The sequence below is a fragment of the Apium graveolens genome, chromosome 1 (assembly GCF_009905375.1).
Source record: "Apium graveolens cultivar Ventura chromosome 1, ASM990537v1, whole genome shotgun sequence".
In the NCBI taxonomy this organism is placed as follows: domain Eukaryota; kingdom Viridiplantae; phylum Streptophyta; class Magnoliopsida; order Apiales; family Apiaceae; genus Apium; species Apium graveolens.
In genome coordinates, this window is record NC_133647.1 from 150,172,502 (window position 1) to 150,197,384 (window position 24,883).

The following is a 24,883-nucleotide window of genomic DNA, read 5'->3' on the forward strand; positions in this document are numbered from 1 at the left end:
GAGTACAGTAACGCGAAAAATGTTATAACATAAATGTGAAATTTATTGTCACAAAGAGTGATGAATTATAGGAATGTCTAACCAAAGAGATCCCATGTGGTTAGAAGGATTACTTTATTAATTAATTAGTATTTTGGTTTAATCAGGTTAATTTTATAGAGTTTCTGTGGACTAATAGATAGTGTGGCTTTGCTTATGATTTTTCAGGTGAGGTTGGAGCACGGACAATTTTATCAAGGGTTCTCTTTTCGGGAATTAAGGTTTTATTGTCTAAGTGTCCGGAGGCAACATGCGTACCTTTCGGTTAGACGATAAACTTTCTTGAATGAAAAAACTCTTTATTCCGACAATTGTATGTTGATACAATTCATGTACGAACAAGTTATTCCTGACAAAAAAAATCCTCACAAGTCAAACAGAGATTAATTTTATTTTCTTAATTAAGATTATTAGTATGGGACCCGTTACATAAAATTAAATCTCATGATAATCCTACGAAATACAGATTAAAATAAATAAGTAAATTTTGTTAAATTATGTAGTTAAAAGAAATGGAAATCAAGTGTTATAAAATTTCACCGTGTAATTACTCCTTATTTTTGACTAATATGACTTATTAATCTAGTTATGCACCTAATTATTTTACTTGTTATATTAATCTAACATGTTAGCGTTTATTAATATGATTACTTAAAAATAAATCGACGGTTAGATGAACGCTAATAAATAGGAATTAATGTGAAAATAAAGTATAAAGAGAGTAAAAGTTAAATTGTGGTAACTGACATTTAATTATATAAAATTTTAAAAAAAAATTATATAATTTTGCTAGTAAGTACCAAGATTTGGTGATTTTATGTTCAGATAGAACATGAATTCACTTATTAGTATTGATAGTTGATAACATGTGAAGAGCAGATTAATATATCGAATTAATATTTGTAGTGTGAACCACAGATTAAAATTAATATATTAATATGAAATATTAAATTGGTACTTGTAAAGAATAATTATGTAGTTAAAATGAATCGAATGTGATATGAAATTTTCCATAATAATTCTAGTTCTACATTTTTTTATTTGTTATAGAAATATAACATATTAGTTTTGTTTTTGTGAAATGAACTGTGTATTTATCTTATAATGGAAATATTTGTTATTTTAGATAATTTAATACTAATTAATATTATTTGATAGTTATATTATAATTAGTTTTTTCAATATAGTTTATTTATTATTAATTAGTTACTCATAAAAATATATTTTTTAAAATAAATTTAAAAAGACGCTTGGATTAAAGAGAGAATATAAGTCAATTTGTGTTAGACGAGTACCAAAATTTGATAATTTTGTACTTCTGTACTTTTGTGCTACAGTAAAATATTGTTTCACTTATTAATAGAGAGTGTATATTTTAATTATCTTCGGAACCAAATATTTTTTATTTTAGATAATTCAATATTAATTATTATTGTATTATACTTATTTATAATTAGCTTTATCAATATAATTTATTTAATATTACGTAATTATTGATAAAAAAAATTATTTTTTAAAATAAAAGTAAATAGACATTTGGATAAACATAACTAATATTTTTTAGATAAAATAAAAGTCAATTTACGTTACAAAATTTAATATTTTAATACTTGAATACTTTTATGCACCAATAAAAACATGATTTCACTTATTAATATAGATTGAGTGGCACATTTCCCTAATTTGGTTTCATTTATTTATACAAGGACGCTAATTAAATAGATAGATGTAACAATAATGATGTTGGAGACTTTCTTTTATATCTTATAATTTTAAGATTTTACTTACAATAAAATCGATTGAAATTTTTTAGATAAGGTTATGTAACTTTAAATTTTAAATGAGTTGGTTGTTTAAAGTCATTCCCTTCCAAATCATATTTTCCATTGCGTGTAAGTCTCTAACCTTGTGCCTGAGTTTTAATTAGTCCGTGAACCAGTGCAAAGGGAGTGTTTGGTTGATGGTTAATGTGCCGGTTAACGGGAATCGGAACCTTAAATTCAAGTGATATTGTTTGGATCATCAATTTAGTGGTGGAGAATGGGAACCCCATTCCCTCTTATTGAGTAAATTAAACCCACCACACATTTTGGATTTTCATTTCATTTTCATTCCCATAACCTTCATTTCCATTCCCGATTCAAATTTCCACGGTATATCCAAACGCCCCCAAAATCTAGGACTGCATAAACTCAAGTGCACAAACAAATGGACAAAGTTTGACCTGAAATGGCCACAAGATAAAATAATGTAAAAATAAAAAAGTTATAAAAGAAGAATAGTAAGAGCATCTCCAACCCATTACACCAATTTGGTGTGACTTTTACACCAATTTGGTGTAAAAATTGGTGTTAAACTTATACCATCTCCAACCCATCTACACCAAAATTTACACCAAAAGGAATAATTATCATCCTAAAAGCATATTCTTTTTCTTTGTAATATACTTATACTAATTATCTACTAGCAAATAATTAATTAACTTATAATATTTACAAAGACTTATAAAAATGTTTATTATTAATATATACTCAAATTACACTAGTGATTAATCATTTGAATTTCCATGTTCCTCCCATATATGATCAATTAAAGCATTTATTAGTGAAAAATGTGCTTCTTTATTCTTAATTTGACGATATCTTCCCACAAATTCACGAAAACGAGTATTTTGATCTTTCACGATTTCAACAGTGGAAGCTGATATGTCATGATAATCTTGTACTTGTGTATACATTTCACGCTCGTCCTCCACTATCATATTATGCATAATGATACAAGCTGTCAATATATTATGCAATACAGATTTTTTCTAAAAGCGTGAAGGTCCTGCTGTGATTGCAAATCGTGACTGAAGAACTCCAAAAGCACGTTCCACCTCTTTTCTGCATGATTCCCGTTTCATAGCAAATAACTTTTGTTTTTGACCAAGTGGATTTCGGATAGTTTGCACCAATGTAGTCCATTTTGGATAAATCCCATTTACCAGGTAATATCCCATGTTGTAGTCGTTTTCTTGAATTGTATAACAAGCAGGAAGAGCAATGCCTTGAGCCAAGTTGGAAAAAAGATGTGATGTTTCTAGTACGTTGATATCATTATTGGAACCTGGAAATCCAAAGTACGCATACCATATCCAAAGATCTTAATCTGCAACAACCTCCAGAATAATTGTTGGATGACCGCTACGACCGATGTACTGTCCTGCCCAACCAGTTGGACAGTTCTTCCATCTCCAATGCATGCAATCCATATTACCTAACATTTTAGGGAATCCACGATCTTTTCCAATTCGGAGTAGCCGTTCAATGTCATGAGTATTTGGTGATCTAAGATATTGCTTTCCAAAAATTTCCATAATTACATGGCAAAATCTCTTTAGACTTTCAATTGTTGTAGATTCTCCTATTTTAATGTATCCATCAGTTGCATCAACTGGTATGCCATATGTTAACATTCGCATATCTGATGTCATCTTTTGTAAATGGGATAATCCAAGCCTTCCAAGAGCATCTCGTCGCTGCATAAAGTAACTGTCGTGACCTTCTACAACATTCATAATACGGAGGAATAAATTTCTAGACATTCGAAAATGACGGCGAAACATTGTGTCACTGTATCATGGGTTTTATGCAAAATAATCATAGAATAAATTATTATGAGCTACTTCACGTTGACGATTGATCACTACATGACCAGAAACTGAACCTCCAGGGAGCACTTGTTCACTTTGTTGGATGAGAATTTGATTTATGAGAGCATTATTGGAGAGAATTACACGAGATATTCCTTCTTGTTCAATGTTATTAATATCAAGATCATCTTGCCACTCTTAATCACTTTGAGAATCTGAAACTGAAGATGAATGAGAAGATGTGTTTCCCTCATCTTGATCCATCTTTTGTATATATAAATGTATGGAGATATTTATAAAATGTGAGTATGTTTCCAAAATTTATATAACCTGATAAATGTCCATCCAACAATTTGACAATTTATTTTCTTAACAACCATTTCTCTGTTGGATTGAATGTACAATTTATTTTCTCAACAACCATTTCTAAGTTAAATTTATTATGTACACCAGATATCTACCTGTCCAAATTTAAGATAAAAAAAGAATTTACTATCTTCTCAACAACCATATTTCTGACCGTTGATTATAATTCTACACTCTCTATATCACGTACTATAATGTAGACCATATTTGCAATAATAGTTTCTCTGCAATGAGTTCAACAATAAGAAGTAGTTCATATACTAATGATGAAGATGTACATCTTTGTAATAATTATTTACATATTTCCCAAAATCCTATAATAGGCATAAACCAGTCAAAAGATAGGTTATGGTCTCAGATTGAAAATGAGTATAACTCTACAACATCATCTACTACACCAGCCCGACCGTTGCGATCTTTACAAAGTCGAATGCAACTTATGTTAACAGTTGTAGCAAAAATGAAGACAAGTGTTCGTCAAGCAGAAAAGCTTAATCCAAGTGGTGCTTTAAGTGCTAATATTATGAGTATACTATTTATTTTAACATGATTATCTGTATATTTGATTTTGTTATACCATGTTTTTATTCATATATTTTTTTGTAGTTCTCTCAAGCCAAGATCATGTTAGTTGATGATCCAAAATTCAAAAAATATTTTAAATTTGAACATGTTTGGCCAATACTTAAAGATATTGAAAATTTTTCTGATGATGCACCATCTCATCCTGGACAAAGTGAAACTCAAACTTCACAGTCAAATACACCAAGTTTAATGTCACCACTTTCTGAAAGTCCTATTGCAAGTGAAGAGGAGCTTGGCGGAGCTTCTTCTCAACGTCCTATTGGTGTAAAGAAAGCAAAATTAAAAAGAAAAACTGACGATAAAAATTTAAAACTCATTCAGAGCATTAGAGAAGAAAATCGTGAACTTGTCGAAATTTTCAAACAAAGTTCTGCTGATGGAAAAAGGATATATGAACTGCAGATGCTAAGAGCCCAGAACGAATCTAAGAAATTAGATATGAAAGAATTTCGAGAAGAAAATAAAATTATGGCTAAAGATTTGAGCTCAATAATGGATCCGATACAGTTGCAGTACTATCAAAGTGAGCAAGCCAGAATATGGGAGAAGAGAAACAAAAAAGACAACCAAGATGCTTCTGTATCTTTTGAGCCTGCACAATTTTTTGATATCAATGTTGCAGGTTCAAGTGACTTGCTAGAATACTAGGTTGTTTGATATCAATGTGAGAGCATGTATTCAGTGACACATGCATAAATGAAAATATTATTTCAATTAATGCATAAGATTTTAATTTTATTAGATTTTATCTCATTTCTAAATATTCATGAATTTGTTATTTAAAAACATGTATGTATGTATCTAAATTATATAAATTTTATCATTTCAATAAATATAATAAAATTTTAAATGTCAAACATTCAAATTTTATTAAACTAATAAGTTATAAAGCAAAAAAAAAGAAAAGAAAGATAACAAAAGAGTATAAAAGTATTTGGGTACAAGAGTAATGATTTGTTTTTGTGAAAGAATAGAAGGGTAGTATTGAAATTTTGAAAAACTCTATAATTTTTTGTGTTACACCAAATTTGGTGTAACTTTTGGTGTCACACCATTTTGGTGCGATTTGAAGTTGGGTTGGAGAGACTTTTCACACCAAAATGATGTAAAAGTGTGTTTTTAGAGTTGGGTTAGAGATGGTCTAAGGGGTAGATAAAATAAAATGAAAAAACTTATTTAGAAAACTAACTGCCATCTATATCTATACTATACTATAATAGGCGGAATGGGGTATAATTTAGTTCAACGGTTATTCCTTAATTTTGGTTATTAATAAATAAATAGTGTTATACATCAGTTAAACTACTAAACATAGTCTACTTATCCTACTAAACTACAACCACTGCTTATCATATTATTAAAAAAAAATTAAAAAAAATATAGTTATATATCCGCTAAACTACTAAATTGTTAAACTACTAGATATAGTATCTTTATCACACTAAACTACTAAGGGTGTGTATGGTATTGCTGTTGCAGACAGCAACATCAGCTTTTCGCTGAAAAACAGTTAAAAAACTGTTTGGTAAAATTTAAAAGCTGTTTTTCTGAAAAGTGCTTTTGGCTTAAAAGCTGCTGTTAGAGAAAGCAAGTCCCCCCATACTTTTAGAAAAAGCTGATTTTCAGCTGTTGCGGGAAGCAGATGCTGATTTCACCATCAAACCTTACCAAAAGCATCATTATTTTTAATTTTTGGCACCAAAACATATACGAATCAAAAAAATTACCAAACAGTCATCTGATTTTTACAACAGCACTTTTTCCAGCAGCACTTTTTCGAACAGCACAGCAATTTTTAACAGCAATCCCAAACAGAGCCTAAATTGTTAAACTACTAGATATAGTATCTTTATCACACTAAACTACAATCACACGTTATCATATTATTTTTTTATAAAATTATTATTATTATATATTTATATAAATAATTTTAAAATTATAATATGACAGGATAAATAAAAATTTAAATATTAACGAAAACTCGTGTTAGGCTAGTTATTATATTATAATAACCAGAATGTGGTATAATTTGGTTTAACGGTTATTTCCTAATTTTGATTATTAAACAAATAAATAAATAGTGTTATATATCCACTAAACTAGTAAAATGTTAAACTACTAGATATAGTCTATTTATCTTACTAAACTATGAGCACATCATATCTTATTATTAAAAAATAAATGAATAATGTTATATAACTGTTAAACTACTAAATTCTTAAAATACTTGAATAATCTGTTTATCCTACTAAATTACGATCACATTTTATCCTATTATTTTTTATAAATTTATAATTATTATATATTAATATAAATATTTTAAAATTATAATATGACAGAATAAATAAAAAAAATCCGAGAACATGTATCACACGAGATTTAATCTAGTAGTATATAATAAGTAACTGAATAACTAAATAAACAAAGAACTAATGATGGGTCCTACTCTGATTGTTTTTGGGTGAATTATTGTACTTTCGTGGGACTAAACGATTGATCCTTAATCAGTGATGATAATTCTGTCAAGTAGTTGCGCCGGTCGCTGGTACGTTTCTGGCTCTAATTGCCTACAGCTCTGTACTCTGTCACTCAGGCGCTATAATTCGGTCACTCTTTATGATGGCAGCACAAGAGTCCCTGGTTTTTACAGTAACCAGGCGTTCACCGGAGCTAATAACTCCTGCAAAACCAACCCCGCACGAGTACAAACTCCTCTCCGACATAGATGATCAAGAGAGTCTCAGGTTTCGAATGCCCGTCATCTTTTTCTACAAAAACAAAAATGATTTTATTGATGCTGAAGAAATGGAGCCTGTTAAAGTCATCAGGGAAGCACTTTCTAAAACACTTGTGTTTTACTATCCTTTTGCTGGCCGTGTACGGGAAGGCGCTGGCAGGAAACTAGGCGTGGAATGCACTGGAGAAGGAGTGATGTTCATTGAAGCTGATGCGGATGTTACGATTGACCAATTTGGTGGCGATGCGATTCAGCCGCCTTTTCCTTGTATGGATGAACTTCTTTTTGATGTTCCTGGATATTCTGGGGTTCTTGATTGTCCTCTCCTCCTTATTCAGGTTTATCTTTTTATTTCCTCTGTTCCTTTAATATTTGCTGTTTAGAGTTCTAAGGTATGATAACACTATCTCAAAAATTGTTTTTCTATTTCTCAAACCTGAGGGTTTAAGCTCTACCTTAGAATTTAGATTGTTACGAATGCAATTTCCTTATTTTTTGATTGTTATGGATGAAAACGCGGTTCTTTTTCATTCGCTCCAAGTTCCAACCAAACACATAACTAGAATGCCTAATTATACCATACAATTTGGGGGATTTGAAATTTGAGATTTTGGGGTTGATTGTCATTATATGAGCTGGTAGCTAACTCTTTCTAGGTTTTCAAAATTACCGAAACATGTTTGGAATGTCACATACCATAACATATCAGGAGAACGATTTATGTTTGCAACACTTATACGGACTACCTATTATGAAACCGGCACCAGAGCTTGGTTAAAAGGTTTTAGCAGTTTCAGACACCAAATTTAAACTCCTTCAAGTACAAATACTAAATTGTCAATACAAGCCAAGTTGGGACTGCTTCCTTTTTGTTTGTTTTTTTTGCTAAGTTAACATAAAATAAGCCTTTTTGCTTGTTGGTATACTCGATATTCAGTGTATTTTGGCTAAAATATATAGTACAATTTTTGTACTCGGGTGAGAGTAAAGGAGACTCCTTTAGTAGAAGACTAGAACAAAAAGAATATGTTAGACCTTATTCCTAAAGACCAGTGTTTCTCTCTAATTTTAGTGAGTAAATACCCAGGTCGCCATTATCTACAGATGAAAATCGGGTGCTTAATTTTATGAAAAATTATTTGACTAACTTAATGCGAATTATGATCCCTTCTTTTGGAGTAAATTCAGAGTCATGAGAACAGAGCATATCTCCAAATTTATCTTAATTTGTACATACAGTGCCCATTACTAGATCAAATGGCGGAATTTGATCTCTGGTCGTCATTAAAAATAAGGAAATACATGTCTATCTGTACACTTGTAGCCATAATTTAGCAACCTTAGTAAAAGGTCAGCATGTCTTATGAGTTATGCCAGCATTGCATATATATTTATCCAAGTAATCCTCTTTCTGCAGCATGTATCACTTCTTACCGCACTGTTTCCACATATGATAATATATGTTTGTGTTGATATGTAGGTAACTCGACTCAAATGTGGAGGATTCATATTTGCGGTGCGTCTTAACCACACAGTGTCAGATGCAGGTGGACTTCTGCTATTTATGAATGCTGTAGGTGAAATAGCTAGAGGTGCAAGTGCCCCTTCTATTCCTCCTGTGTGGCGAAGAGAACTACTTAATGCAAGGGATCCACCTCGTGTTACGTGCACACATCATGAGTATGATGATGTGCTTGACACAAAGAAAACCCTTATTCCTCTGGGTAATATGGTCCACCGTTCGTTCTTTTTTGGCCCCACTGAGATTCTTGCCCTCCGTCTTTTAGTTCCTCCTCACCTTAACAAATGTTCTACCTCTGAGTTGCTCACTGCTTGCTTATGGCGGTGTCGCACTCGTGCCCTGCAGCCTGACCCTGAAGAGGAGGTGCGCCTGCTCTATAATGTCAATGCAAGAGGAAAGTTTAATCCTCCCCTGCCTAAGGGATACTATGGAAATGCATTTGCGTTCCCAGCAGCTCTGACAACAGCTAGAAAGCTTTGTCAGAATCCGTTTGGATATGCATTGGAACTCGTTAGGCAAATTAAAAAAGATGTTACTGAAGAGTACATGAGATCTGTTGCGGACCTAATGGTTTTGAAAGGACGACCCCCTTCCACGGCTGTGCGAATATTTCACGTGTCGGACGTGTCACGTTCAAGATTCGGAGACATTGATTTTGGATGGGGAAAACCTGTTTATGGTGGTCCAGGCAGAGGTGGGGTGGGTAACAGACCCGTGGCGGCAAGTTTTTACGTATCTTGCAAGAACAAAAAAGGTGAGAATGGAATTGCTGTGACAGTTTCCTTGCCAAGGTTTGTAATGGAAAGATTTGCAATGGAACTTGATGAGATATTGAAAAACAATGAAAATTTGGTTCCCACCAAATCAGCACTCTAGATTTTTTGCGAACTTGTTTGGTAAGAGAGAGTGATAGTAGCCACTTGGATATTAAGCAAGTTCTTGTAGTGATTAAATTTGTGCTAGTAAATTATCCGTGTATTTTATGATCTTTGGAGATGTTCGAATTTTAATACCAGGAAGAAGATAAACACGCCCTGAAAGACTAATTATATTTTTGATGCTGGACTTAAATATTATTATTATGTTCACTGAAGAATTGTTGTCTCTGAGTTATGCCTGCAGTGAGCAGGCAAAAGAAGGTCAAGCTGTAAATTGTCTCTTAAAACGATTTAAAGAATTTAAAGCATGATGACTAGGGGTGAGCAAGGGGTCAGAACCGAACCGGAACCGAAAGAACCGAGAACCGAAATAAGAATATTTCAAGAACCGAACCGGACCCGTTTATATGTAAGAACCGAACCGAACCGAATCGTAAATTTCGGTTCGGTTCGTTTCTGAACCGAAAGAACCGAATTCATATTTTATTTCATAATGATTTATTTTGCATATTAATTTATATTATAACTTTTTAAATTTTGACTAGTTTTGATTATTCATTTATATACTGTTCGATTCGGTTTTTACGATTCTAGTATGTGAAGAACCGAACCGAACCAAACCAAACCGAGAACCGAAATTTCTTCAAAATCAAGAACCGAACCGGACCCGAATTAGTTAAGAACCGAACCAGAACCGTAATTTTTGATCAGTTCGGTTCGGTTCTCGATTCTGAACCGAGAAATGCTCACTTCTAATGATGACCCTAAATATCAACCATGTTTATGTGAGGAACAATACTCTTTATTGATACTTCTTTTCCCCCTCTAAGTAGGGCAATTAGTCTTTATTTATAGAAAACCCTTAATGGGCTTTTTCCCTTTACAATTGGGTCTCTATTGGGCTTTTTATTACAAGGTTATATCTGAAAGTTCCTATCTATGGTCCTTCCTCTTTATTCTTTATTCTCGGGCCTAACATTTGCCCCGCGCGGAAATAGTTGCAATATCTTTAAATTTGTTGCTCCCATTCCTAATTATACCTGCACAAATAGAGATAAATAGTAATAATAAATAAAATTATTATATATATATGTATTTTTTAATTATCTATTTTATTGTAATACACATGTATATATATTATTTTTTTTGCTTGTCGGATGGATATAAACCAAGGTGTTTGTGCAGCATAAATTAATTTAAATACGGGAACCTCTTCACCTTCTCCTCTCACTTAACCACCAGGCGCTACCGTGTTTTTAAGAGGATCTACCTTCTTTCCAAGCTCTTCTGTGCGACAGTAAGTTTTTTATCTTTTAGATATTTCTTCCTTAGTTTGATCTTGATTCTTGTAAAGCTAATTTTTTTAATTTCTGTCTTGTTTTTCGGGTTTTAAGTACTGACGTTGTTGCTCAAGAATCTATTTCTATGGCCAATCTGGATTCCTCTTCTTCTAAAACCAATCCTTTTAGGAACCCTGAAAAACGCCCCCTAGAAGATGGCGATGAGGAGTCCGCGATTAACTTAGATAATTTGGAGATTTCTAATCTAAATTCTTGTAAATCATTCGACTTTATGAACGAAGAGGATCTCTTTACTGGTGTCGAGGTAGCGTCAAAGGAGTCTCCGCCAATAAGCCCTCGAATATTAGCGTATAGAGATAGTGTTCTTTGCGAGAGTCGGGAATTGGGTCGGGTTGAGTTTCCCCGTGATAGTAGTCTAGATTATATAAGCCATTTCTCTAACCATCGGTTAAATATGGCGAAGCTAGAGTCGTGGGTCAATTTAAAGGGTGGATATAGGTTACGGGTCCCGGCCCCTGAAGATCGTATGTGGGTGATGCCAGAATTTGGTATGCACGGGGTGCCGTTAATCATGTTTGAGTACGGGCTCCGACTTCCAATGCACCTGTTCCACTTAGCGATGTACGAAGCTATAGGTTGTGGTATTGCACAATTATCGCCTAACTCAGTAGCCCAAATTAGTGGTTTCATAGCTTTGTGTAATGAGAGAGATATGATTCCATCTGTTAAGCTATTTTTCTCCATATATTGCGTTCGTTATCATAATGGATAGGTTTACTTCGATACTCAAAGTAAGCGTCCTAAAATTGTTAGTGTTAAATCCTCTAATTCGGGTAACCCGAAATGGGTTTATATTGGGGGAAAAGATGTAGAGTTCGTTAGATCGTGTCGTAAGGTGATGCAATCGACCCTCGAATATCTGAATGGTCTTGATAAATATGACGCATAATATCTCGACAGGTTTCAAGGGTCGAGACCTGTCTATACGCATAATGATTTGAAGGATGTTAGGTTTCTTGAGGAACACAGTCGTAAGATTTTATTACTTTATATCTTGTGGTGACTATATTGTTCTTTTGTTTTTGTTTTTTTTCTAATGTTACTAACGTAACATTTTTGACCAATTTCTTCTATTACAGTTGCTGGAAATACCTTGAGGAGTTTGTTGGAGAGTGGGTTTTCGAAGGAGATGGACAAGGCCATGATGTTTTTGGTTAAAAAGTTGAAGGCTGGCGTCGTTGACATGCTGAGGGTCGAGGAGAATCCCTCTTCTCAGACGCTCTCAATTGAATTGTTAGACGATCAAGGGAACAAGGTCGTCGGGGGTTCCGAGCGTGTCGTTTGTGAAGGGGTGATGAATCCCTCTTGGAAGAGACCTCGAAGTGTCGCTGTTGAAGAGCCAGAAGTTGCAGGTAAGAAAATTCTCCCGGATGTTTCGGGAAGTGGTGTAAATACAACGTTAACTATAATTGGTAATCGAGGGATTATGCCTCCAACAGTTGACCCTAAGGCAAGTAAGGAGATTATTCGGGTGGAAATCCACCCGACTGAGAGGTGGGTTGGTGGATCGAGTGTCCCCCTTCGGGCCTTTCGTGTTTTTAATCTCCCACAGGATTCTAGCGCTTATGTTAAGAGATCCAGAATGAAGCTCGTTGATCGATGCTTGGGGAGAGCTGGCAAGGTATGTATGTCTTTATTAGATGTTTACTTATATTTTAAATATTGTAATTATTGATCTCGTTGGTCGATGTCTTCATTTTTATTTGTGCTTTGGCAGTTTTTATCCGATGTGATGCACCTTCTTGAGGAATATAGGGCTGATGAAAGTAGAGATTCGCCCTCAAAGGTTGAAGAGGAGAGGGACATTTTGAAGGGTGAAAAGAAGAAACTTGAGAATGATCTGATTGAATCCAAGAATCGAATTGTTGAAATTTCGAGAGCAAATTCGAGTTTTCGGACCAAGGTGTGTAAATCACTGTTAGGGAGAAATCACGCGCTAATAATACACGCAAGTATACGGGTTCGCAAGTAATATAGAATACTTTCTAGTTCGTTCCCACAGAGACTCAGACTAATTATTGTTCAATTAAACTCACTCACCAATGTATGATTATTTCTCAATGTTAAGACAATAACACTTAGAATTGATTAACTAATTATTAACTACAATTAACTACTACAATTAAACACTTAATTAACACTTCGAATTAACAATATTAAAACACTCATGAGATCACAACTTCATTACTACTTCCTTCAATAGTCATTGTTATTACCCTTAACATGCAACAGTGATGATATTAATCGAATAACACGAAACTGATAAAAGTCAACTTTCATTGTACTAATACCATTATACCTAATATCCACAATTAATATAGAAGTTGAATAGGCATCAATTATATTGAGTCCCTATATGTCTACAGAAATTGACAACATAACGATTTAAGAACAAGTTATTCCTTTTGATTACACAGGGCGAATAAAACTGTTAGAGTTACCCAGTAATCATGTATACTCGTACATGAACCTATGCTAGCATGGTAAGTTCTAAATCTCAAGATCCACCGTCGCTTCGCAAGAGATTAACACCATATCTTATATGTTCGCGACGCACATAAGACAAATAAGCACAACCAATACTAGATATCATACAATCATCACACACTAAGGTATTAAACAACTAACTAAAGAATTCCATAGTAAATCTGTTACGACCCCATGATCACGATTAGCCCATGGTAGCACTCATCGTCATCATGGGTTCATATGAAAGCATGATAAATAAATACAAGAGAATAATAACTAAACTAATTATATTAAACCAGCGTACGTCACAAGAGTAAATAGGTTCAAAGTAAAGAAAACTAGCATCCAACGTCACAACGAAATAAAGAATCACAGAAAATATGCTTCCTCTTCGTTGCGGTGTGCAAAAACGGTCTTCTTCCTTATCTCCTTTGCTCCTTGATTAATACTACGATCCAACCTTAGTGAAACGTCTTTGAAATCTACTTATATAGGAGTCCCATAAAACCCAGATTACCCAGAAGTTGGAAGTCAAACAGAAATAGAAGTCTAAAATAATTATTCTGAATTTACAACCCTGCGCGGCCGCTCAGCATAGCTGAGCGGGCGCTCAGACCCCTTCAGGAAAAATGGTCTATTCTGCTCCGTTTCTTCGCTGCAATCTGCTCCTCTCTTCCCACTTACAATGCTGAACATATGCCAAGGCTTATTATTGATGAATTCTCCCCCGAAATGTAACTAATACCCTAAAATGCACAAACACTAGAAAAAAGCATCAAATACACAAAATACTTGATTTCAAGACACCAATTCAAGCTATTATAAGACGTTCTAAGTGGTATAAAATGCCACTTATCACACCCCCAAACTTAAATCGATGCTTGTCCTCAAGCGTCACAGACTCAAAAAAAACATGCATGAATGCAATCTATATGAAATGCATCGATCCCCCTTACTACGACCAAACCAACCAACTCACGACATCTCAACAAATGCAATTAGGCGAATAAAGATCAATCGAATCATACAAACTAACATACAGCCAGAAACGTGGTGTGTGCAGATGCTTAACATATATGTTTCGCAACTAGATTAATTATCATGACTCAACTATCATCAAGGCAATCGCATGATTATACAAAGAATAAAAATTATAGGCACAAAGTGACTTATAACACTACAAGACTCCTGGAGCTTATTACGGAATCATGCTTTTATTTATAACAACAAATGCTTATTTGACCGTGCAATGAGTGAGGTCCACAAAAGACTTATACAATGGCATCCATGTAGCGAGCGTTAGGTTAGCGGATCCCAGACTATAAAAGCCTTAGGTCACTAGGCATAAAGTCCCCTAAGAACTTAAGAACTCGAATACCAAAGAGCCCACTCGTTATCAATTATGCATTAACTCTTTATTTTTCTACTTTATTTTTCTTTTTTTTCTCTTTTCTTTTTTTTTCAAAATTTCTGAGCAAGTATGTTTCGTTCCATCTTGCTCAACCCTAGACTACTCGCATAAACATACGAGCCGACTACTAGCCATTTGACGCCTAGCCACAATTAGCAACGAATTCCATTTTTCACTCCATTTTTTTCTTTTCATGCCTTTTATCACTAAGAACCCATTATAAAATTCTAAGCATAATAAATAGATTAACCTCGAAAACCACCAAACCATAACAACCATCTAGTCCTTCAGCATTCTCCAAGACTTATTAAAATTACAAGTGTTTCTAGCATGCATATCAACCTACACGACTCAACATAACTTTAACGCTATCACTACACTCGCATCAATATCACGAATCAATTGGTAAATCAGCGCAAAAGGGATCATGGTAAATGCATGAGCTACATGTCATGATAAATAAAGCTATAAATAATAAAAAAAATTATATGGCAAAAATTATGCAATTATATGAACTAAACTATCATGAATATGCAGCTATATGACACACAAAAAAAAATATTCCTTAACTACCACCCCCAAACTTAAAATCTTCACTATCCCCAGTGAAGGTAGTAGAAAGGAATACAAGGTATACCTACTCGGAGAGATCATCATCATCATCACCCTCAGAGGGTGGTGTATCAGGAGGCGGATATGTAGAGTCCTCACCAAAAACTGGCCACTGGATGTCAGCTCCAAGGCCTCGAAAAGCAGTCCCTAGTGCAAGGGTGAGCTCTTGAGCAAACCTGCTCTGCGTCTCGTACATAGCATCCATCATCCGTGACAGCCTCCTATACTGAGCATCAGCCATCCCAGCACCCTCCTGAGCTCTAGAAGAACCAGCCTCATCACGCCTTGGCCTCGCCATGGTAGCACCTCATGCTGGACGCCCTCCTGGAAGATGATAACCCAGCCCATGCTCATCGGGCTCACCACCGGTCCACTCCTGCATCGCATGCAGAGTCCCGGAATCAATAGGAGTGACCGGCAACTGTAACTTCTCATGAGACGGCCACTGAACTCCCACCGCTCGGCAAAGCTTGGTAACCGTAGATGCATAGGGGATGTTCATGTGCTTAGCTCCCCTCAAAAACTTCAGAATTCCTTGGAAGATGAACTCACCAAGGTCCACATAGTACTCCTCATTCAAAATTCCCCCACAACAACTGCGCTCTCTCAACTGTGACCTCATGTGCATGCGAAGTAGGCAAAATATTAGCACAAATAAAAGCATTCCATGCACGGGCATACCTATTCATGGCGATCTCCGGAAAGTGACGATACTCATTAGTTCCAGTATTGAAGGTCCAAACTGTGTCCGGCCTACAGAGAGTAGCACAAATCAAATCCAAGTCAAAATCCTCAGCAGTCTTCTCATTCCAGTTCTCCTCCGTGGGCTTCCTCTGTCTCTGCCCAATCACACGGTGAATTTCCGTAGGGTGATAATCCACCATCATCCCCCAGACCACAGAATACCCATTCTTCCCGGCCTTCGCATTCACATAGAACTCGCGAACCACACTCATCGGCACTGCTTCAGGCGACTCACAAAAAGCTATCCACCCCTTCTCAGCAATTATAGGTAACAACTCACCATCCCTCCCCGATGGCAGAAATCCCCTCTCCTTCAAAATTGGCTTCCCCAGAAGCCTAGTGTACTCCTCCTCAGTAGCCCTATCATTCAAACGAGGCCTCGCAGCAGTACTTCTCGAAAAATCAGCAGTAGGGACAGTGCTGCTGCTATCGATAGTCCTTGCTCTCTTGGGTGCCATCGAAACTGAGTAAAAGTGCTTGAGATTTGTGTTTTTGTGTTTGGGAGAGAGTTTAAGTGTTGATAGTGTATGGGAGATATATGGGATAGGTGTATGTATATATAGGGTATGGATTAGGGTATAATTTGATTTGGAGTGGGGTAAAGGGTTAAAATTTTGGGATAATGGGGAAATAGGTCGTGGGTTTATGGGCTGTGTTTTGTATTTTTATTTTTCTGTCTTTTTTTGGTTTTTTATTGAACATAAAAAAATTTCTCCCAGTCGGCCCCTGAGTGGTCGCTCAGCATAGCTGAGCGGGCGCTCAGGGGCTTCTGGAATTTTTTTTTCCAGGCTCCATTTTTATGATTTTTTTGTGGTTTTGGATAGGTTATTAACTTCTAAGGGTTCCTGTAACAACAAATCATGGGTTGCCTCCCATGAAGCGCTTCTTTTTCGTCATTAGCTTGACGTTGCGTACCATCCTCAAGTTGACAATAAAACGGCACTAACCACTTCCTGGTTTGCCGTGTCCCCGTAGTAGTGCTTCAAACGCTGACCATTAACCTTGAATGCTTGGTCTGGATCATTCTCAAAAATCTCCACCGCTCCATATGAAAATATAATTTTGACAATAAAAGGTCCAGACCACCTTGATTTCAACTTCCCAGGAAAAAGTCGCAGACGAGAGTTGAATAAGAGAACTTTTTGCCCCGGCATGAATAACTTAGGATGTAGCTTCCTATCGTGCCACCTTTTCACCTTTTCCTTGTACATTTTGTTGTTCTCGTACGCTTGGAGTCGAAATTCATCAAGTTCATTAAGCTAAAGCATTCGCTTCTTTCCAGCTGCATCTAGATCCAGGTTCAACTTCTTCAACGCCCAATAGGCCTTATGCTCAAGCTCCGCAGGTAAATGACATCCCTTACCATACACAAGTTGAAACGGGGACATCCCAAGTGGAGTTTTGTATGTTGTTCTGTAAGCCCAAACAGCTTCATTGAGCTTTAAAGACCAATCTTTCCTTGACGGACAAACAACCTTCTCTAAGATGCGTTTGATCTCTCTGTTAGACACTTTCGTTTGACCATTTGTTTGCGGATGATAGGCAGTAGCAACTCAATGATTCACATTGTAGCGCTGCATCATAGAAGTGAACTTACGGTTGCAGAAATGCGACCCTTCATCACTTATGATTACTCGTGGCGTTCCAAACCTTGTGAAAATCTGCTTGTGAAGAAAATTCAACACTTCCTTTGCATCATTTGTTGGTAGAGCTTTGACTTCTACCCATTTTGAGACATAATCGACTGCCAGCAAGATGTACTGATTATTGCAGGACGAGATAAAAGGCCCCATGAAATCGATTCCCCAAACATCAAAGACCTCGACTTCAAGCATCACATTTAACGGCATCTCATCCTTTCTCGTAAGATTTCCCACTCTTTGGCAACGATCACACCTTAAAACGAACTAATGAGCATCCTTAAACAAGGTAGGCCAGAAAAAACCTGCTTACAGAATACGAGCTGCCGTCTTCTCACCGCCATAGTGTCCACCATAAACTGTGGAGTGGAAGTCTCGTAATATCTCCTCCGTCTCACAGAATGGGATACATCTCCTGATGATTAGGTCAGCTCCCTGTCTAAACAAATACGGTTCATCCCACATATACCACTTCACCTCATGCAGAAACTTCTTCTTTTGAGCTGTGGTCAAATTATGAGGCATTATATTGCTGACAAGATAATTCACAATATCTGCGAACCATGGCTCTTCCTCCTGAACTGCGAACAACTACTCATCCGGAAAAGATTCGTTGATCAATGTCTTATCATGTGAAGTAGACTCGGGATTCTCCAATCTAGAGAGATGGTCAGCTACTTGATTCTTAGTACCTTTTCGATCCTTGATCTCTAACTCAAATTCCTGTAGTAAGAGCACCCAACGAATGACTCTCAGCTTCGAATCCTTCTTGGAAACCAAATAGCGAATGGCCGCATGATCAGTGAATACTATCACTTTTGTCCCAAGCAGATAAGATCGAAATTTTTCGAAACCAAAGACTATAGCCAAGAGCTCCTTCTCAGTAGTGGTGTAGTTCATTTGGGCTCCATTTAAGGTCTTGCTAGCATAGTAGGCCACATAGAAGTGATTATTCTTGCGTTGCCAAGAACTGCGCCCACCGCATAATCACTCGCATCACACATCATCTCAAAAGGCTCTGTCCAATCCGGTGCTGTAATAACTGGTCAAGTTATCAAACTCTTCTTAAGAGTCTCGAATGCCGTCAAACATTCATTATCAAATTTGAAAGGCACATCCTTCTCAAGCAAGTTGCACAACGGCTTAATATCTTCGAAAAGTCCTTGATGAAACGCTGTTAAAAACCCGCATGACCAAGAAAACTACGGATTCCTTTCACAGAAATAGTTGGTGGAAGATTTTCAATGACTCCCACCTTGGCTTTGTCCACCTCAAGACCCTTGCTAGAGACCTTATGCCTAAGAATAATGCCTTCACGCACCATAAAATGACATTTTTCCCAATTGAGCACCAAATTAATTTCCACACACCTTTTAAGCACTACACGAAGATTATTCAAACATTCATCGTACGAGTGTCCAAAGACGGAGAAGTCGTCCATGAACACCTCGACATTATTTCCAATCATGTCAGAGAATATAGCCATCATATATCTCTGAAAAGTGGCCGGTGTGCCACATAACCCAAACGAAACTCTGCGAAAAGCAAACGTGCCAAATGGACAAGTGAAGGTAGTCTTTTCTTGATCCTCTGGTGCAATACAAATCTGATTATACCCCGAGTAGCCATCCAGAAGACAATAGTACTCATGACCGGCCAACATGTCAAGCATCTGATCAATAAACGGAAGCGGGAAGTGATCCTTCCTTGTGGCCTTGTTCAACTTTCTGTAATCCATGCATACTCTCCATCCTGTGACTGTTCGAGTGGGGATGAGCTCATTCTTCTCATTTGCTACCACAGTGATACCTCTTTTCTTAGGTACACATTGCACGGGGCTCACCCAAGAACTGTCAGAAATAGGATAAATGATTCCTGCATCCAGCCACTTCAGAATTTCTTTCTTCACCACTTCTTTCATGATAGGATTAAGTCTGCGTTGTTGTTCAACAGTCGGCTTACTACCCTCCTCTAGCAGAATCTTATGCATGCAATATGAAGGGTTGATCCCTTTGATGTCTGTTATAGTCCATCCGATAGCCGATTTGAATTCTCTTAAAATCCTTATGAGCTTGTCCTCCTCACTACCTGAAAGGTCAGATGCAATAATAATAGGTAAAGTAGATGCATCACCTAAAAAAGCATACCTCAAGTGTTCAGGCAATGGCTTAAGCTCCAAGGTAGGTGCTTCCTCAATTGATGGTTTGAGCTTTCCTTCAGCATTTTTGAGGTCAGAAGTACCAAGAGATTCAAACGGCATGTCTAGCTTTCGCTTCCAGGGAGAAGCATTAATATATTGTAATTGCTCATTGCCATCCTCATCATCACTGTCAAAATCCCCCACTAAGGCCTTCTCTAATGCATCAGACAGTAGCATATGATCGAGTTCTGAAGTAACCACAGAATCAATCAAATCCACTTTTAAGCACTCCTCATCTTCTGTAGGGAATTTCATTGTTTTGAATACATTGAATGTCACATCCTGGTCCTGCACCCTCATAGTAAGTTCACCTTTCTACACATCTATCAAGGTACGGCCAGTAGCCAAGAAAGGTCTTCCCAAGATTATGGGAATCTTATTATCTTCCTCGAAATCCATAATAACAAAGTCTGCAGGAAAGAAGAGCTTATCCACTTTGACTAGCACATCCTCCACTATGCCTCTTGGGTTAGTAATAGAACGATCAGCCAATTGTAGAGACATGTAGGTGGGATTTGGATCGGGCAAATCCAACTTTTTAAAGATCGACAACGGCATCAGATTGATGCTTGCTCCCAAATCACAAAGGAACTTGTCAAAAGATAACTTGCCAATGGTGCAAGGAATGGTGAAGCTACCTGGATCTTTCAGCTTTGGAGGTAACTTTTACTGCAACACAGCACTGCATTCTTCTGTTAGAGCAACGGTCTCAATGTCATCCAGTTTCACCTTCCTTGAAAGAATATTCTTCATAAAACTCGCATAACTAGTTATTTGCTCCAGAGTCTCAGCAAAAGGTATATTGATGTGAAGTTTCTTGAACATCTCCAGAAACTTACCGAACTGCTTATCCATCTTTTGTTGTTACAATCTCTTAGGGAAAGGTGGTGGAGGATAGAGCTGTTTCTCCCCTGTATTACCCTCAGGTAGAGTGTGTTCAACAGTAGTCTTCCTTGGTTCCGCCGCTTTCTCCTTTTGCTTAGCTTCTTCATCTTCAACTTCAGCTTCTCCTTCTTTTACTTTTTCAGAATCAACAACTTTTCCAAACCTTAAGGTAATAGCCTTGACTTGCTCTTTAGCTTCCTTCCTACCTGGCACTTCAGTGTCACTGGGAAGTGTGCCAGGTTGACGATTGAGAACTGCATTGGCTATTTGACCGATCTGATTTTCTAAGGTCTTGATAGAAACCGCCTGACTCTTGCACAACAGCTTAAGTTCCTCAAAATCAGCACTAGTGGGTGCAGCTGCACCTCCCTGTTGAGGATATAATTGCCTTTGAGCATAATGTTGTGGTTGCTGAAATCCAGGTGGATTGAACTGCTTACTTACGCCTTGCTGATATGGTTGCTGAATAGCATTCTGATTATTACTCCAGCTGAAATTTGGATGATTTCTGTTGCTAGGATGATAAGTGGCTGGCACAAGCTGCTGTTGTCGCTGATAATTGTTCACTTACTGAACAGATTCGTTAACAAGAGAACACTGATCCGTAGCATGAGAACCTGCACAAAGCTCACAGACCATAACTATCTGATTGACTCTATAGGTGGCTAGAGAATCGACCTTCATAGACAGCGCTTGGAGCTGTGCTGCAATAGCTGTGGCTGCATCGACTTCCAGAATACCTGCTACCTTCCCAGGCATCATCCTTTGAGTTGGGTTTTGATGCTCATTTGCAAACATAGTCTCAATAAGATTATAAGCCTCAGTATAGCTTTTGGCCCACAATGCGCCTCCAGCTGCTGCATCGAGCAAGGGCCGAGATTGGGCCCCCAAACCATTATAAAATCCAGTGATCACCATCCAATCAGGCATTCCATGATGTTGACACTTTCTCAACAACTCCTTGTAGCGCTCTCAAGCTTGACACATAGATTCTGTAGGTTGCTGCGCAAACTAAGTAAGAGCACTCCTCATAGCCGCAGTCTTCGCCATTGGGTAAAACTTCACAAGAAACTTTTGCACAAGATCTTGCCAAGTAGTGATGGACCCATCTGGTTCAGAATATAACCAGTCCTTAGCTTTATCCCTCAGAAAGAATGGGAAAAGCCTCAGCTTTATAGCCTCATCAGTCACACCATTGTATTTAAAAGTACTGCAGATCTCGACAAAATTCCTTATGTGCATGTTGGGGTCTTCAGTCGCAGCACCCTTGAAAGAAACAGAATTCTGCACCATCTGAAGAGTGCCCGACTTGATTTCAAAGGTGTTAGCCTGAATAGCCGGATGAAGAATGCTTGACTGAATATCATCAATTTTAGGCCGAGAAAAGTCCATAAGAGCTGGATCTGCCGGAACAATACGATCACCCATGATTACTGGCTCTTTCTGCTCACTTCCTGAATTCGAATCTTCAAAATCTATCTTCCCCGAAATATCAAGAACTTCGTCTTTCTCCTCAGCTGTATCTAAAGTCCTCTTGCGAGTACGAGAACGAGTTTGCATAAATGCTCGCTAAAGTACCTGAAACACAACTGGAAACAATAAGTAACACATCTTAATCACTGAGTCCTAATGACCAATGATGGTAAGTACATAAACTAAACAAATACGCCGAGTCCCCGGAAGCGGCGCCAAAAACTTGTTAGGGCGAAATCATGCGCTAATAATACACGCAAGTATACGCGTTCGCAAGTAATATAGAATACTTTCTACTTCGTTCCCACAGAGACTCAGTCTAATTATTCTTCAATTAAACTCACTCACCAATGTATGATCATTTCTCAATGTTAAGACAATAACACTTAGAATTGATTAACTAATTATTAACTATAATTAACTACTACAATTAAGCACTTAATTAACACTTCGAATTAACAATATTAAAATACTCATGAGATCACAACTTCATTACTACGTCCTTCAATAGTCATTGTTATTACTCTTAGCATGCAACAGTGATGATATTAATCGAATAACACGAAACTGATAAAAGCCAACTTTTATTGTACTAATACCATTCTACCAAACATCCACAATTAAGATAGAAGTTGAATAGGCATCAATTATGTTGAGTCCCTATATGTCTACAGAAATTGACAACATAGCAATTTAAGAACAAGTTATTCCTTTTAATTACACAGGGCGAATAAAACTGTTAGAGTTACCCACTAATCATGCATACTCGTACATGAACCTATGCTAGCATGGCAAGTTCTATCTCAAGATCCACCGTCGCTTCGCAAGAGATTAACACCCTATCTTATATGTTCGTGACGCACATAAGACTAATAAGCACAACCAATACTAGATATCATACAATCATCACACACTAAGGTATTAAACAACTAACTAAAGAATTCCATAGTAAATCCGTTACGACCCCATGATCACGATTAGCCAATGATAACACTCATCGTCATCATGGGTTCATATGAAAGCATGATAAATAAACATAAGAGAATAATAACTAAACTAATTATATTAAATCAGAGTACGTCACAAGAGTAAATAGGTTCAAAGTAAAGAAAACTAGCATCCAACTTCACAACGAAATAAAGAATCACAGAAAATATGCTTCCTCTTCGTTGCGGTGTGCTAAAACGGTCTTCTTCCTTATCTCCTTCACTCCTTGATTAATACTACGATCCAACCTTAGTGAAACGTCTCTGAAATCTACTTATATAGGATTCCCATAAAACCCAGATTACTCAGAAGTTGGAAGCCAAACATAAATAGAAGTCTACAATAATTATTCTGAATTTACGACCCTGCGCGGCCGCTCAGCATAGCTGAGCGGGCGCTCAGGTTCCTGCGCGGCCGCTCAGCTATGCTGAGCGGGCACTCAGACCCCTTCTGGAAAAATGGTCTGTTCTGCTCCGTTTTTTCGCTGCAATCTGCTCCTCTCTTCCCACTTACAATGCTGAATATATGCCAAGGCTTATTATTTATGAATTCTCCCCGAAATGCAACTAATACCCTGAAATGCACAAACACTAGAAAAACGCATCAAATACACAAAATACTTGATTTCAAGACACCAATTCAAGCTATTATAAGACGTTCTAAGTGGTATAAAATGCCACTTATCAATCACGCACTTCTCTATTTTTAATTACTTTTGAGTATATGTTTGTGTTATAGTTAAAGATTTTGTTAAATGCAGATAAGTGAATTGGAGTTAACCAATGATGCCTTAACAAAGGAGGCAGAGGGTGTCGGGTCTCGATTGACGAGTGTTGAAACTTTGCTTCGTGATGAGACGAAGAAGCGCGAGGCCCTAGAGGCCGAGCTTGCCAGCCTTCATGAGAAAAGTGAGGCTTTGGAGACAAACAACTTGAATTTGAAACTTGAGGTAGAGAAGGGTGTGGAGGATATAGAAGGGGCCCTCGATAACGGGTATGGGTGATGCCTTAACCGGATGAAGATAGCTGGCTACGACATCAATGGTCATGGCTTCGAAGATTATCTCCGAGATTATGCTGAGGAGCATAAGGAGAAGGATGCCGAGCCTTGAAGGCGAGGAATGCCTCGTTGGTCAATGTATTTTTCGGTTTATCTTTTTAGTTTGTTTTAAGTACGTTATGGTTTCATGATAGACTTGTGTTGATCATCTCTCCTGAAGATGATGTTTGATTTTATTTGCTTCTGCGGGTGTATTTTCGATTTTCCTTAAATTTTTATTAAGGCTAGCTGTTGGTTTTGGAGTTTAATGACTTCAAAACCAGTTAATTGTGTTCGAAAAG

General features: G+C 36.9%; 2 protein-coding genes, 1 non-coding gene and 1 pseudogene across 3 annotated transcripts; 3 read left to right on the top strand and 1 right to left on the bottom strand.

Moving 5' to 3' along the window:
- Nucleotides 1–2,587: 2,587 nt before the first annotated feature.
- LOC141708165 (uncharacterized) lies at nt 2,588–4,296 on the bottom strand (annotated as a pseudogene).
- A 367-nt stretch (nt 4,297–4,663) lies between these two features.
- LOC141708169 (uncharacterized) lies at nt 4,664–5,272 on the top strand. The gene has a single exon (XM_074511668.1). It carries the CDS (start codon nt 4,664–4,666, stop codon nt 5,270–5,272), a length of 609 nt encoding a protein of 202 aa, XP_074367769.1.
- Nucleotides 5,273–7,079: 1,807 nt separating this feature from the next.
- On the top strand, nt 7,080–9,923 carry LOC141668124 (benzyl alcohol O-benzoyltransferase-like). Its single transcript, XM_074474831.1, has 2 exons — nt 7,080–7,699; nt 8,842–9,923. Exons 1-2 carry the CDS (start codon nt 7,241–7,243, stop codon nt 9,757–9,759), a joined length of 1,377 nt encoding a protein of 458 aa, XP_074330932.1. The 5' UTR covers nt 7,080–7,240; the 3' UTR covers nt 9,760–9,923.
- A 12,088-nt stretch (nt 9,924–22,011) lies between these two features.
- LOC141680501 (small nucleolar RNA R71) lies at nt 22,012–22,118 on the top strand. The gene has a single exon (XR_012558347.1). It is a non-coding gene; the product is annotated as a small nucleolar RNA R71 (small nucleolar RNA).
- The last annotated feature ends 2,765 nt before the right edge of the window (nt 22,119–24,883 follow it).

Bases quoted from the DNA above. Each gene is read 5' to 3' on its own strand.
- LOC141708169 (XM_074511668.1), top strand. From the start codon at position 4,664: ATGTTAGTTGATGATCCAAAATTCAAAAAATATTTTAAATTTGAACAT.
- LOC141668124 (XM_074474831.1), top strand. From the start codon at position 7,241: ATGATGGCAGCACAAGAGTCCCTGGTTTTTACAGTAACCAGGCGTTCA. The intron at 7,700-8,841 runs GTTTATCTTTTT...GTTGATATGTAG, and splicing joins GTCCTCTCCTCCTTATTCAG to GTAACTCGACTCAAATGTGG.